Source organism: Sciurus vulgaris, assembly GCF_902686455.1.
Source record: "Sciurus vulgaris genome assembly, chromosome: 17".
Classification (NCBI taxonomy): domain Eukaryota; kingdom Metazoa; phylum Chordata; class Mammalia; order Rodentia; family Sciuridae; genus Sciurus; species Sciurus vulgaris.
In genome coordinates this window covers 434,133-447,010 of record NC_136478.1, presented here as the reverse complement: position 1 = coordinate 447,010, position 12,878 = coordinate 434,133, and the positions used below count along the sequence as shown (strand labels likewise).

The 12,878-nt window shown below is 58.1% G+C and overlaps 1 protein-coding gene across 7 annotated transcripts; it reads right to left on the bottom strand.

Annotated features, from left to right (window-relative positions):
- Nucleotides 1-1,580: 1,580 nt before the first annotated feature.
- VPS9D1 (VPS9 domain containing 1) lies at nt 1,581-12,747 on the bottom strand. Of its 7 annotated transcripts, XM_079117724.1 has the most exons (16): nt 12,210-12,451; nt 10,993-11,068; nt 9,603-9,695; nt 9,338-9,500; nt 8,163-8,274; nt 8,012-8,074; nt 7,538-7,590; nt 7,355-7,442; nt 7,098-7,183; nt 6,458-6,567; nt 6,071-6,379; nt 4,987-5,116; nt 4,527-4,735; nt 4,160-4,271; nt 2,851-2,955; nt 1,581-2,411 (listed from the first exon to the last, which is right to left on the bottom strand). In XM_079117724.1, exons 1-16 carry the CDS (start codon nt 12,306-12,308, stop codon nt 2,318-2,320), a joined length of 1,902 nt encoding a protein of 633 aa, XP_078973850.1. In that variant the 5' UTR covers nt 12,309-12,451; the 3' UTR covers nt 1,581-2,317. The 7 variants fall into 7 exon arrangements, with proteins under 7 accessions (XP_078973850.1, XP_078973853.1, XP_078973848.1 ...); XM_079117727.1 differs by lacking the exon at nt 12,210-12,451 and adding an exon at nt 12,621-12,747 and having other exon boundaries at nt 6,071-6,567; XM_079117722.1 differs by having other exon boundaries at nt 6,071-6,567.
- Nucleotides 12,748-12,878: the final 131 nt, after the last annotated feature.

Sequence of the window (12,878 nt, the reverse complement as noted above, 5' to 3'; positions counted from 1 at the left end):
TTTTGTTTTTTGTTTTTTTTTGGGGGGGGGGGGCGGGTACCAGGGATTGAACTCAGGGGCACTAGACCACTGAGTCACATCCCCAGCCCTATTTTTGTATTTTATGTAGAGACAAGGTCTCTGAGTTGCTTAGTGCCTTGCTTTTGCTGGCTCTTAACTTGCAATCCTCCTGCCTCAGCCTCCCAAGCCAGTGGGATTATAGGCATGCACATGACCGCACCCAGCAAAGTTACTGTTTTAACTTGCGGTTTTGTTTTATTTTTAATTTTTTCTGTACCAGAGATTGAACCCAGGGGTGTTTAAATTAACCACTGAACTACATCCCCAGCTTTTATTTTTTAAAAATATTTTTAGATGTTGATAAACCTTTATTTTTTCTATTCTTTTACTTATATTCAATGCTGAGAATCAACCCAGTGCCTCACACATGCTAGGCAAGTGCTCTACCACTGAGCCACAGCCCAGCTCCCCCAGCTCTATTATTATTATTTTTTATTTTGAGACAGGGACTCACTAAGTTGCTGAGGCTGGCTTTGAACCTGCCATTCTCCTGCCTCGGCCTCCTGAGCTGCCAGGATTACAGGTGTGTGCCACTGTGCCCAGCTTTAACTTGCATTTCTTTGTTGTGGTTCTAAAACCTACCTTCCTCCCACATGGCTAGTGTTTTTTTTTCTTCCCTATACATGGCCTGTTTGTAGCCATTTTTTGTTTTGTTTTTGTAATTGGGGCTTTTGCCTTTTATTGACTTGCAGGATTTCTAAAGGGAAGGTTGGTACTTGTCCTTCCTGTTGCAGAAAGACTGAGGGACTAAGCAGCACCTGGACACACCCAGGAGACAGCTGGAGGCAGCCCCAGCTCTCCCCAGGCAGAGCCAGCAGATGCAGTCCCAGGACTCCCTCATACACAGCCCTCCTGTACCGCTCTGTGCGGCGGGACTTTAAAGCCCATCTTCTCAAGGCCTGCTGAGGGCACAGGGATGTTGCCACCCCCTAAGGCTCCCTGCAGCCTGCCTCCCTGCCAGATGCTGTCCGAGCACAGACATCACGAGGCACCCATGGAAGCACTGCCCTGGCGAGCACTCGTCTCTGTTGTCCCCATGTGGGATCAGGGCCACCTCAAGGCACTCTGCACGTTCACTTGAGAGGTGCTGCAGACCAAGGACGTGTGTGTCCCCACGTGGCAGCTCAGACATCACACGTGGCTGTTGCGGGGCACTTATACGTGCGTCTGTGGACAGGCCGTCATCACAGGGCACCTGCATGCACCCCTGTGCGGACAGCCTGTGTCTCATGGGGAATGATTCCTGAGGCCGTGGGTGCTGCTCAGAGCTCCAGAAAGGAGTTCTGGCCTGGCCCTGGCCTCCCACCAAGTCCCTGAGAGTTGTGCTTCCTGGAGGGAAGCCTACACCTGCCTGGTCAAGAACAGCCCCAGGAGGCCCCTGCCCTTGTATAAATGGTCTGGAGGCAGGTTTAGTGTGGGTATCTGGACTCAGTGGTCTCTGCAGTGCCCAGAAGAGGGTGGCCATGTTGAGCCCTGACATCATCTGGCCAGTGGGGTGGAGACTGAGCAGCCACACAGAGTCAGACAGCAGCGACTCTTTATTTTAGGCCAGGTTGGTGGCCACACAGGGCGTGTGGCAGTCAGGTGACCCTTGGGCTCACACTGGCCAGGGAGAAGCTATATAGAGGTGGGAGCTGGACAGGGGCCCTGGAATATTCATCACCCACTACCAAAGTGAGCCAGGGGCAGGGAGTGTCAGAGCCCCAAACTCAGGACAAGAAAACCCAGACCAACACAAGTGAGCAGGGCAGCTGCTGTCCAATCAATCACAGTCCCATACCACCATGCCCAAGCTATTGGGGTGGGACTGGCAGGCTCTGGCAAGAAACTGGCTCAGAAGTGCTTCAACTGTTCTGGGGGAAGGGGGACTGCTGCTCTGGCCAGGCTCCTGCCTCCCTGCCTTGTAAGGGCCACTTTAGTGTTGGGAGGCTGGGTTGAGCCTGCCAGTTGCACAATGCTGGAGGCCTTGCCAGGGGTGTGCAGGCCCCAGGAAAGTAATAGCTCCAGTTTCCCTTTACTGGGTCTGAGGCCAGCAGAGAACAGAGCAGGGCCCACTCAGAGGCTGATTCTGCCCCATTCTGTTGGGAGAAGCAGCTGCCTAGCGCCTCTGGGGCAGATGTTAGAAAGGGGCCCGAGCAGGAGACCTCTGCACATCTGGCCCATGCCCCACCCCAGGGCCAGGCGTGCAAGGCAGCATGGAGGCCACAGGCTGTCTTCAGTGGTCCTGTGGCTTCAGGTCCCTGGGGCCTGGCCTCCACTACTTGCCCAGGGCCCCCCGGGGCAGCAGTTCCACGTAACTCAGGGCGCTCTGCAGTGATGTCAGGCAGTAGCCCTCCTCTCCAATCAGGTAGCTACAAGGAGGCAAAGGCATGTGTCATCTGGAGGGGCATAACGCCCCAGCACTCTGAAAAGCGACATCTGCTGTGACAGGGCAGGACCTGAGCCTGAGGTAACAGAGTTGGGCTGTTGGGGAGGCCTTTCCTCACCACCCGTGTTTGTCTGTGATTTCCCTGAGCAGATGCTGCCAGGGCCTGCTGAACAAGGGACGTGGGACACTGAGTGAGCAACCCATGCACACATGCACCTCAAGCACGGCTCAGAGGTGGTGCTGGGGCCTCAAGCCTGCCTTGGCAGCCCATCTGCCCAGCCTGTCATGGCCTAACACCACTTTCAGATTGGGGTGAAGTCCCCTGGTGGATATGCCTGTCCTGTCCCCAGCCCTTCCCAAGGAGACACCTGGCTGGGGGTACATGCCCAGCCCTGCCCCTGACTGGCCCAGGGTGTTCCTACCCCTCATGGGTGAATTCCTCCAGAGCAGCACACTCAGACACCAGCTGGGGGAGCCCACTCCTCAGCACCACGAAGGACAGAATGGGCAGCAGGTCATCAGCACCACTGCTGGGCAAGAGCACAGTGGCTGGGAGATCCATGGCCAGAGGGTCCTTCCACTCCCCAAGCCTGGGAGCCCTGGAGTAGTCTTGGCCTTCCTGACTGCTCTCTGTATCCACCTGCCCATCAGCAGAACAAACCTCCTACTACAGCGAGGCTGTGCCCAGAGGGAGCAGGGACACTTGGCAGCCACTCCCTTGTCTCCAGTCCTGAGATCTCACTGGCTTTCAGGAGCCTGGAAGCAGGATGGAGGGATGATCCCCTTCCTAGTGGTCTGTCCCTGCAGGGTCCCTGCAGTATACTGGTGGTTGTGGGGAAGAGGCTGAGCAAGGAGCCAGGGAGACAGCCAAAACCTGAGACAGGGGCTTGAGCTGATCCCCTTCCCTGCAGGCAGGAGATCCCCTCCACCTGCTGCACTTGTTCATGAGTCTGTCACCTATAGAGACATGGTGGCCCTGCACTGGCTGCACACCATGGCTGGTGTGGGGCAGAGACTGGGACTCACATACTCTTAGCCTTGGAATTCATAAAATGGGTGAAGAGGTCAGTGGGAGCCAGGCCAGCTTGGTCAGCTCCTTCCTATCAGAGCCTGAAGTGGCTGGGAGGAATCTGCTCCCTTCCCTTGGGTGAAGCTCTGCCCTGCACTGCTGACCTCACACAGGGGTCTGACCTTGACCTGCAAGGTCCCAGGTGCAGGGCAGCAGGAGGCAGAGCTCATGCAGGGTTGAGGGAGGACATGGCCTCCAGGTCAGAAGGTTGCTAAGTCCAGGGGCATCAAAGTAAGGCACCCCAGACCCCTGGGCTAGGCACTTGGGTGGGGAAAAAGCAGCCCATCCAGGACATGCCAGCCATGCCCCTGGCTGGGAGGTCAGTGCAGGACCCAGGGACTTCAAAGTAGGCAGCTCCCCTGTTCACTCTAGATGTGTGCCGATGGGGGGTACCAGCATGTGTCCGTGTCCCTGAGAAGCCTGCCCAGCCTGAGGCAATGCTAGTGCCTTGCCCAGATGGGTTGGATGTGAGGGCAGGGACTGGGCCTCAGTGGACTGTGCTAAAGTGAGCAGCCATGGATGCTCAAGATGCAGGATCGCCGGGTCCTCCTCAGCTTCAGGGCAAGTGGGTGAGTTCTCTCCTACCTAGGCCTCTGAGGGCAGGACAGCACCTCCTACCTCAATATCCCTCCCAGGGTGCCCCAGCCCCTCCTAGGACTCACATGGCAGCAGCCGGGGGTTGGGAGCTGGCCTGGTGCGTGGCTTCCTGGGCATGGCAGTACTCCTCTGCACAGACGCAGATGGCCCGCAGGGTCCGCACTGTGGCACAGATGCCTGACTTCAGGAGCGGGGAGTACAACAGAAGGACCCAGCAAAGACAGGAAGACCAAAGGTCCCCATGTGAGAGTCCTGCTGCTGTCCACCCACTCCTGATGTGCAGGGCTGGGAAGAGCTGGTGCCTCCCCTCCCAGGGGTGCTGCCCTCATGTTTTGCCAGAGGGTGTCCTGTAGCCCAGAGGGGCAAGCACAGGCCCAGGCCACCCATGAGATGGGGGCCTTGTAACCTCCCGCCTCTCAAACCTCCTCGCACCAATGCACTCCAGCTTCTTCTGGGGGCAGCTCTCTAGGACCAGCAGTCCCAGCTCCTGGACTGCGGTGCTGTAGGGGTAGGTGGTGGCCCCCTGGGCCTCAGGGTGCTGGGGGAGGAGCTTGGCGGGGATGCCGAGTGCTGTGGGAGGTGCATTCCTGTAGAGCTCCATGCTCCTCCTCAGGGCAGCTTCCTGGGTGCAGTGCACACTCCTGGGGCAGAGAGAGAGGTCAGCTCAACCCTGGAACAGAGGCAGAGCTGTGGCTGGGGGCCCCTGGAACTCTGTCCTGGGGAGCCCTGGCAATGAGCTCAAGCAAACAGCCCAACCATTCCCAAGACCCGAGTCACCTGTGAACTAGACACCCAAGGATGGCCTCAGGCTCAGGACAGCACGCAGTGCTCCAGAGCCGGTCTGCACCTGCAGACGCCAGGTCTGGGGATGTTTGGTGGGCTGGGTGCGTACCTGTAGAGGGCCAGCAGCAGGGGCCACAGTGGGGAGAAGAAGGGCTCCTCAATGCACGCCAGGCAGCGGTCCTTGCAGGTGGCTGTGTTCAGGCTCTCGAAGGCCAGAAGGGTCAGCGAAAGCAGCCTGTCTGCCAGGAACAGAGTTGGGGCTGTCCAGACAGGCCCTTCCACTGCCATTACCTCTGTAGGCTCTAGGTCCAGAGCCATGGTGTCCTCCTCCCCAAGAGCCAGCCTGTGTGGCTGAGCCACAGGAGGTATTCAGGCTCGGTGGGGAAGTGGTCCTTCCACTTGCCTTTAATTCCCCCATGCCCACCCCTGCTGTGCTGGGTGAGTGCAGCCTGGGGCAGCAGGGAGTCTGAGGCCAGAGCCCTTCCTGCACCTCCTCCCTGGGGCTGATATCCTATGCTGCTCCAGTGTAGCTAAGGGGTCTGCAAAGGAGAGGGAAGGATGGCCCTTTTCTGAAAAGGACCTGCTCCCAAGTCTGTAGGAAACTACGAGCTTTATAATCCTATGTGCAGAGAAGTCAGGCCCCAGAAGGGGCATGACCAGAGCCCTCAGGACATGGGCAGCACAGGAGCTAGCAGCCCCTTCCCCACTCGTTCTTAGAAAACCTTGGAGGCCTTTATCCCTAAAAGGGACTCACAAGACACCTGCCATCCCGAGCCCTAGAGTCCCTGTGCTGTTTCTCAAGTGGAAAGGCTGAGGAGTGAGCTGCAGACTCCAGATGGCTGCACACACTGGACCAGCAGTCCTTGGGCTGGGAAAACGTGAGCCTAGCTGGACCCAGGGCACAACCTGCTGTCCAGAGTTCGACAGGCAGGCCCTCTTCCAACGGAAGAGTTACAGGGACCAGGGATGGGACAAGGAGGATGGACAGGCCATTTTGCCCTGCTCCCTGTGTATCCTAGAGAGGACACAGCCTGGGACAGAGCGAGGCCCTCCCTGGGCTTCCACACTAGCTGCCCATTCTCCAAGGGCCTGGCTGGGTCAGGTTCCACTTAGCCACATGGCGGGTGGACAGAGGCTTCGCTGTCTAGGGTGGGGCTTCAGGCAGGGGCTGCACACCGTGCCCGGCGGCTCACCGACAGCATTGTGTATGTCCTTCACTGTACTCTTCAGGCACTCCAGCAAGGGCTCCCTCTTCATTCCTGGGGTCTGTGGCTCGGGCTGTCCCCCAGGACCCCAGCCCCACCTCTCAGACATAGCCAGAAACTGCTCCAGGTCCTCAAAGGAGCTGTCCTTGTCTGGCAGGCAGGCTGAGGCTTCCGTCAGGGGTGAAGGAGGCCCAGCCGGGCTGCTGTCTGCCCCTCTGTCCAGGGGCCTGGGTTTGAGTGGGGGCATGGTGAGCATGGCAGGGGGTCCATCCTGGGGCCTTGGAGCCACACTGGACTCTGGAGGGGAGAGCATGCAGTAGAGGCTCTGGGAGGACCGAAGCCGCCGGCTCCCAGGGGCCAGCAGCACATCGGCACCTGGGGCAGACGCAGTGCCGAGGGCGCCCCGGCTCACAGCGGGGTAGAGGGCACTGTACACCGCACACTGGAGCTTCTTGAGGAGCTGCGAGATTGGGTGGTCAGGAAGGCTGCAAGGAAAGTGGTGGGCTGACGGGCAAAGGCAGCGTGATCCAAGGGGCCGCCAGGAGGGCATGCACGACTGCCCACCCTGGCCTTGCTCCTCAGCAGAGAGCATGAGCCAGAGGCCTCCACGGGGCTGGACGCAGGCCTTGGGATGGGAAACCAGCTCCAGCCTGTCACCCTCTGTGGTGTCCCCCTGTCCACAAAAGACTTAAGAGACTCCTGTAGGGTTTCCTGTTGGCAAATGTTGCAAATAAAGTGTGACCTGCCCCATCTGGGGAGGCTGGAGGAAACCAACAGAAACCATAGTGCAGAGGCGGCCGCAGCAGAGAGCCCAGCCTCCACCAGGCCACAGCTGCTGGATGGAGCATCAGAGGCCCCAGTGCCTCTGCCAAAGTTCCTGCCCCTGTGGCCTGCTGCCCTGCCAGCTGCCTCCCCAGCCCTCCCAATCTTTTTTTTAAGCCTCTTCCATAGTATCCAGCTTTTGTGGGAGAAGCCCCCAGAGGGCTGGTGGGTGGGTCTATGGGGCCCAGAATACCTGAGCAGGTGGGAGACCAGGTTGGTCACCAGAGACAGGTCCCCTGGGTTCCTCTTGAGTTTGGTCTTCCAGTGCTTTGGCCAGTCCTGTAGGACAGGGGGCCTTGGAGGAAAGCACTGTGGGTCCCACAGGATGGGATGCACCTTGTCCCCGGACAAGGGTGTGCAGAAGCCCTCCCAGGGTGTGGGGAAGACCCAGCACCAGTAAGCCACGTAGTCGTGGCTCCGCCGCCCACCTGCTCAGCCAGCAGGACTCACGTGGTCTTGCTCGTACTCGAGGATGGCTGCATAGAGAGCCCGCTGTTCCCGCTCCTCTGGGGTCAGGGCAACCTGACTGCAGAACCTCCTGGAGGAAGGATGAGCTGGGCCCAGGGCTGGACTCGTGGGCACAGGGAGCCCCCTAGGCCTCCCACCACAGCCGAGAGCCCAGCGGAGACGCACCTGTTGGCAGCCTCCTGAAGCCGCAGGCGGCGCTCCTCCATCTTCCGCTGGAGCTGGGGCAGCAGAGTCAAGGTACTGGCACGTCTGAACTGAAAGGACCTCCCCTTCCCAGTCCCTCACCAGCTCCGCATGAGAGATCCTGGGGTCCAGCAGGCAAGCAAGGCTGCCACTGCCCTCCAGGGGCACAGATCAGCAGGGGTGCAGATCAGCAGGTGGGCAAGGCCAGGACAGGCAGTGACCTGGGCAGGGTCATTCCCAGGGAAGATGTCTGGGGGAGTCACAGCTTATGAACTTGAAGGATGAATGGAGTCACTTGGTGCTAGAGGGGATGGGCAGCCCATGGAGCAGCCAGGAGCAGGACAGCCATGGAGGACAGGGCCCTCCCTAGGCCCACTCTGCCCCATCACTGCCCTAAACTCAAGACCACACTCTGACTCTCTCCTTGAGGACCACTAGGATGGGCAGAAAGGATGCTGTCTCCTCCCGGGCTTTGGCGATCACCAGATTCTCCATCATCTGCCGCTGTAGAGACAGAGTCTAGGAGGGGAAGGATGAGTCAGGCCTACTCCTCACCCACCTCTTGGGCCCTTCCTGACCAACCCCAGGTCCTCCCTGGCCCACTCACCAACGATGTCTTCTGCATGGCCTGGCTGGGGTCCAGACGGGCCATCCTGGCCTCGTAAGTAGCCTTCAGCTTCTGGTTCTGCAGGGAAGCTTCCTCCAGCGGTGTCAGCTCTCTGGAAATGGTGCATGCTGCTGTCCAGACCCAGGACCAAGTGCCTAGTGGCTTAAGCACCTCCCTCGTGTCCCTCCTGACCTCGCTGAGACCAGGACATGGTGGTGAGGGCTGAAGGAGATGCAGGGGTGGCTGGGTAAACTAGACGTGCCTCCCCTCTAGTCTGCCACTGAAACATGAGACTCCTTACTGCCAGGATTTTTGACCTATCAAGAGAAGCTGGACATTTGAACTTCATTGAAAATTAGTTACGTACCTATGGGAACAATATGGAACTCTTGAAAAGCACACTGTATGGGCCTAACAGATTTGTTTGCAGCCTGCAAAAGGGAACCCTGTCTACTTGGGTCACTATATCTTCAAATAATGCCTCCCTTCCTTTCCTTTCTCCTCTTTTTAGAGCTCAAAAAAACATGCTGGCCTTCCATTTCTCGAGTCTGTGACACCTTCTCAGTTCTTTTGACCGAGTGCCAATTTCCTGCTTCTCTCCCCAGCTGTCTATGCCACTGTAGAGTCACTAACTTCTTTTTGTGTATATGTGTGGATTCCCACTGGACAGTATAATTTATTCTTGTTCCCAGCTAGTTGTTTTTAAATATTTTTTTAGTTGTAGACAGACACAATGCCTTTATTTATTTATTTTTATGAGGTGCTGAGGATCAAACTCAGTGCCTCACGTGTGCTAGGCAAGTGCTCTACCACTGAGCCCCAGCCCCGACCCACCTAGTTTTTAAAAGTAACTTTAGGATTGTGTGTCTTGTTCCATTTCTGTTCAGTTCTTTCTGTACATGGTCTGACCTCACAGTTTCTTGTTCCCAGCAGGTGTTTTCAGATGCAGAGTGTCTGAGAGCACCACCTGAAGACTCTGCAGGTGTGCTTTTGTTGTTTCTTATTTCCTTCTCTGCTTGGCTATCTCTGGCTGTGGGCCTCTGAGCTCATGAAAGAAGGTGGTTTCTTCCTAAGACGACTTGCAGACCCATTTTAACTAAGTTCCCTATGGTGGGCTCACTATGCTTGGCCTCCAAACCCAGTTCCCAGCCTCAGTGCACCTCCCTCCATCTTACTTCTTAGAGCTTTGTGAGTCTACCACCTGGAGTTTCTGGAAGATCTCAGGTGGCAGAAAAGGAGAAAGCTTCCCTCCTTCATCTGAACACACCCGGCGATGTCGACTGGCAGGTGAGGGGACTGGGGCAGCCACGGGCATGGCTGGCTTCAGGTGCATTTTTCCTGCAAGCACACATAGCCAGAATCAGCAGCGGGGGGCCCATCACACAAAGCAGATGCAGACTGGGGGACACCTCAGGAGAGCCTCCTTTTCTGGGTACCCACCGAGCTTGGCAGCTGTTGACTGGGCCCGCTCCAGACACTGCCCAGCTAGCTTCAGCATCTTTGAGGTGTCAGGGGGCACAGTCTCACTGGCTTCTGGGGAGGCACGAGAAGGCTGGTTGTAGTCAGGTCTACTGTGAATCGGAAGCTTGCTAAGATAAGAATGGGCAAGCCCATCCCAACTCACTCTGACACCCACCGGGGCTCATGGTCATGTGCTCAACGGGTCTGAATGTCAGAGCCCTGTACCTGTACTGGACTGTTACTCCTCACTAGGAGGTCTTACCTGCAACTACTGCACCTCTGGGGCAAGGGCCATGCTGCCTCTGTGGCCACTGCACAGAGACAAGGACGTGTGGAGGGACTCTTGGGGCCATCTCTGCCTGCTACATGTGCTCACAGAACTGCCTTCCTGCAGGTTGGCAGCAAGCCCGTCCTCCCACCCTGTCTCCTACCCAGGGCCTCCAGTGTTGCCCTTCCCTCCACAGAACCAATCCCAAGCAGGCGCCCACTCTGTCCTGGACCCCACCAGCCCTAGCTCCTAGACCTACTGCCCTGCTCCCCTTACAGCAGAACCCGTAAAACTCCATTTTCTCATTCCCAACTCCCCTGAAACTGTCCTTACCCATGACCAACTTGCCAAAGATGGTAGCCTGCTCAGGTTTCTCTGTCTCCAGGGATGTCACTTTCCCTTGATAGCATCTCTTCCCAATGCCTCAATCATGGAGTGTGAGAGGTCAGCTGAGCTCCCTCCCTCTCTGGGGAACAGGGGTGACCACTGGTTTTCTCTGACTGGCGCCTATGTCCACTGGGCTGCTTACTTTCAGACTTAATATGTTCATGGTGGAATTCTCCACTTCTCCCTTCACAAATCTGTTCTGTCCCACCATCCACCTGAGCTCCCCCTGCCCTCAGTGAGTCTGGTCAGTCCCACTGCAAGGTACATCCCAAGCCTCTTGCTGCTCCTTCCTCCAGTGGTTCAGCTCCAGCTGTCCTCTCGGAAGAGGTTCCTTCAGTCTCTGCTCCCATGCAGGCCTCTCCCACAAAGCTCAAAGCCTCCATGAGCTCTTTTGCAACTCACAGAGGCACATAGAACCCTGCCCACACCCATTCCCTTCTCGGGGCCTTTGCATGTTCTTCGGCTAAGAACACCCCTGCTTCTGTGCAGCCCACTCCTTTCTGCCTTGGGCCAGTGTCTTGTCCTCCTGAGAATCCATCCCCTTGCCCATAGCACTGCCCCTTAATGCCACCATGCCACACTACTACAGTTCATGCTCATGACCCACTTTCAGCTAATAATTAGGCTGGAAGGACACAGAGATCTCAGACCTGGGAAACATCAAGAGCTAAGCTCCCACAGCGTGCCCTCGTGAGAGGCAAGGCTGAGCCATACCTTGATTTGTTTCAGCTTCTTCCAGTAAAGCCTGCGAGATGTAGTGGATGCTCCTCAGGTATTCTGTGTATGCCTCCTGTGTCCAGGGGAGAGAAATGGCAGAGGTCAGGCCACTAGAGGGGGTGATGACAGCAGGTCACTGGTATTTCGTGGGAACAGGAGCAGTAGTGCCTGCTTATCCTTGAGAGACACTCCTAGCCTGTGGTGATTCACCTGGGGCAGACAGTATCCCTACTGTCCAGACTTGAAGGAAAAGATGCCTAAGAATGATGCCAGAGGGCTTCGTTCTACAACGTCTGCACTGGGCAGTGAGAGCCGGGACCACCTGGGCATCAAGCTCCCTTTGATGCCTTTCTCTCCAGCACAGGAAAGAACTGATTCATTCAGTGGCCTTGGGAAGCAGCTTCAGCAGCTGATGCCATTTTTCACTCTGTGCAACAAGTTTCCTTCCTGTGCAGCGCAACCACCATTCACTGGCTTAAGAAAAATATGTCCTGAGAAGTTAAGGAGGGAGTGAAGCTGCAAATCTCACTCACTTTATGGCTTAGGTTCAGGGAAACCCTGTTCCCACAACCAAAGAACACATATCCCCCCGCTCCCAGGAGCTGAAACAGCTAAATTCTGCGTTTCTAGGGTGCGACTGCTCCGACCAGGGCTCTGACAGCTCGGGATGGGGAACCACCGCACGGAGTGCTAGTTTTCTTTTAAACCAGTTGTCAAATCATCCACCTTTAGTTAAGTCTGCACTTCAGAGACAAGAACAAAATGGATTCCAGCAGGACTTCTGACTCTTGCCCCAGAAAACCAACTTGGGCAGCTAGTGTGGCTCCATCGGCTTTGTCTACCTGGTGGCCGTCCTCTGGGTGGCAACCCTTCTCAGGTCAAGTCACACCCCTCCCTGCCTGCATTTCCTTCCAAACGTCCTCTGAAGGCTACTGCACACCTCCGCGTCGCCCGAGAGCCGGCAGGCGGCCTGCTCGGGGTTCGTCCCGGGTTGTCTATTGCCCAGAAACACACGGACCTGTCAGTCACGTAAGCCCCGGGATGCTTCACACCCACCCGGGCTCGGGTTCTGACTCGCTGGCCAGACGGAGCTCTGCCCGGCGCGGCGCGCTGTCCGAGTCCACCCCGCGCCCACAGCCGAGCTGCCGGCCGAAGGCGCCCAGCCACCGCCCACCCTCGCCCACCAGCCGCCGCGGCGCCCCGTCCCGTCTCACCCGGGGCCGGTTGCCAGCGTCCAGCTCGATGGCCCCGTTGGCCAGTTTCATGGCACTCTGTAGCGGCCTCGCTGCGCTGTCCCCGGCCGCAGCGGCCATAGCACCGGGCGGGGGAGGCGGTAGCGGCGGCGGCGGCCGAGAGGCCGGGCGAGAGGCCGCCGGCCGGAACCCAATACGCGCGGCCGCGGGAGCCACCGGAGTTGCGTACTGCCGGAAGGGGCGCGGCTCACTTCCGGCTGCCCGCCCCCGCCCCACTGAGCAGGCCTCGGCCCCTCAGGTGGAGGGAGCGCGGCGCGGGGGCGGGTCCTGTCAGCGGTCGGGGGCGGGCCCTCTCCCCATCCGGACCAGAAGATTGGTGGAGAGAGCCTCCTCGCGTGGCTGCCGAGAGCCTTTAAGAGCAGCAACCCGCACCTCTGCGTCTGCGGCCGATGGGCCTCTCGGCCGCCCGCGCTAGGGCAGGAGGGCTAGCGCGCTTTCCCCTCGCGGGTTTGTCACGAGTTCCAAGCGACTCTTGTCCTCCCGAGGCCAGACCCGCGGTGGCAGCAGCGGGCAGTGTGGTCCTCGGCCGAACAGGACGCGTTCCCTGCCTCGCCGGTGTCGGGTCCGGAGACGCTGAACGGCTGGGTCAAGCCGAACTAAGCGCGCCGGCGAGTGGGGCGGAGCGGAACC

Bases quoted from the DNA above. Each gene is read 5' to 3' on its own strand.
- VPS9D1 (XM_079117722.1), bottom strand. From the start codon at position 12,308: ATGGCCGCTGCGGCCGGGGACAGCGCAGCGAGGCCGCTACAGAGTGCC. The intron at 5,117-6,070 runs GTGAGCCGCCGG...TGTTCCTGGCAG, and splicing joins GGACATACACAATGCTGTCG to ACAGGCTGCTTTCGCTGACC. The intron at 4,272-4,526 runs GTGCGAGGAGGT...TCCTGAAGTCAG, and splicing joins GAAGAAGCTGGAGTGCATTG to GCATCTGTGCCACAGTGCGG.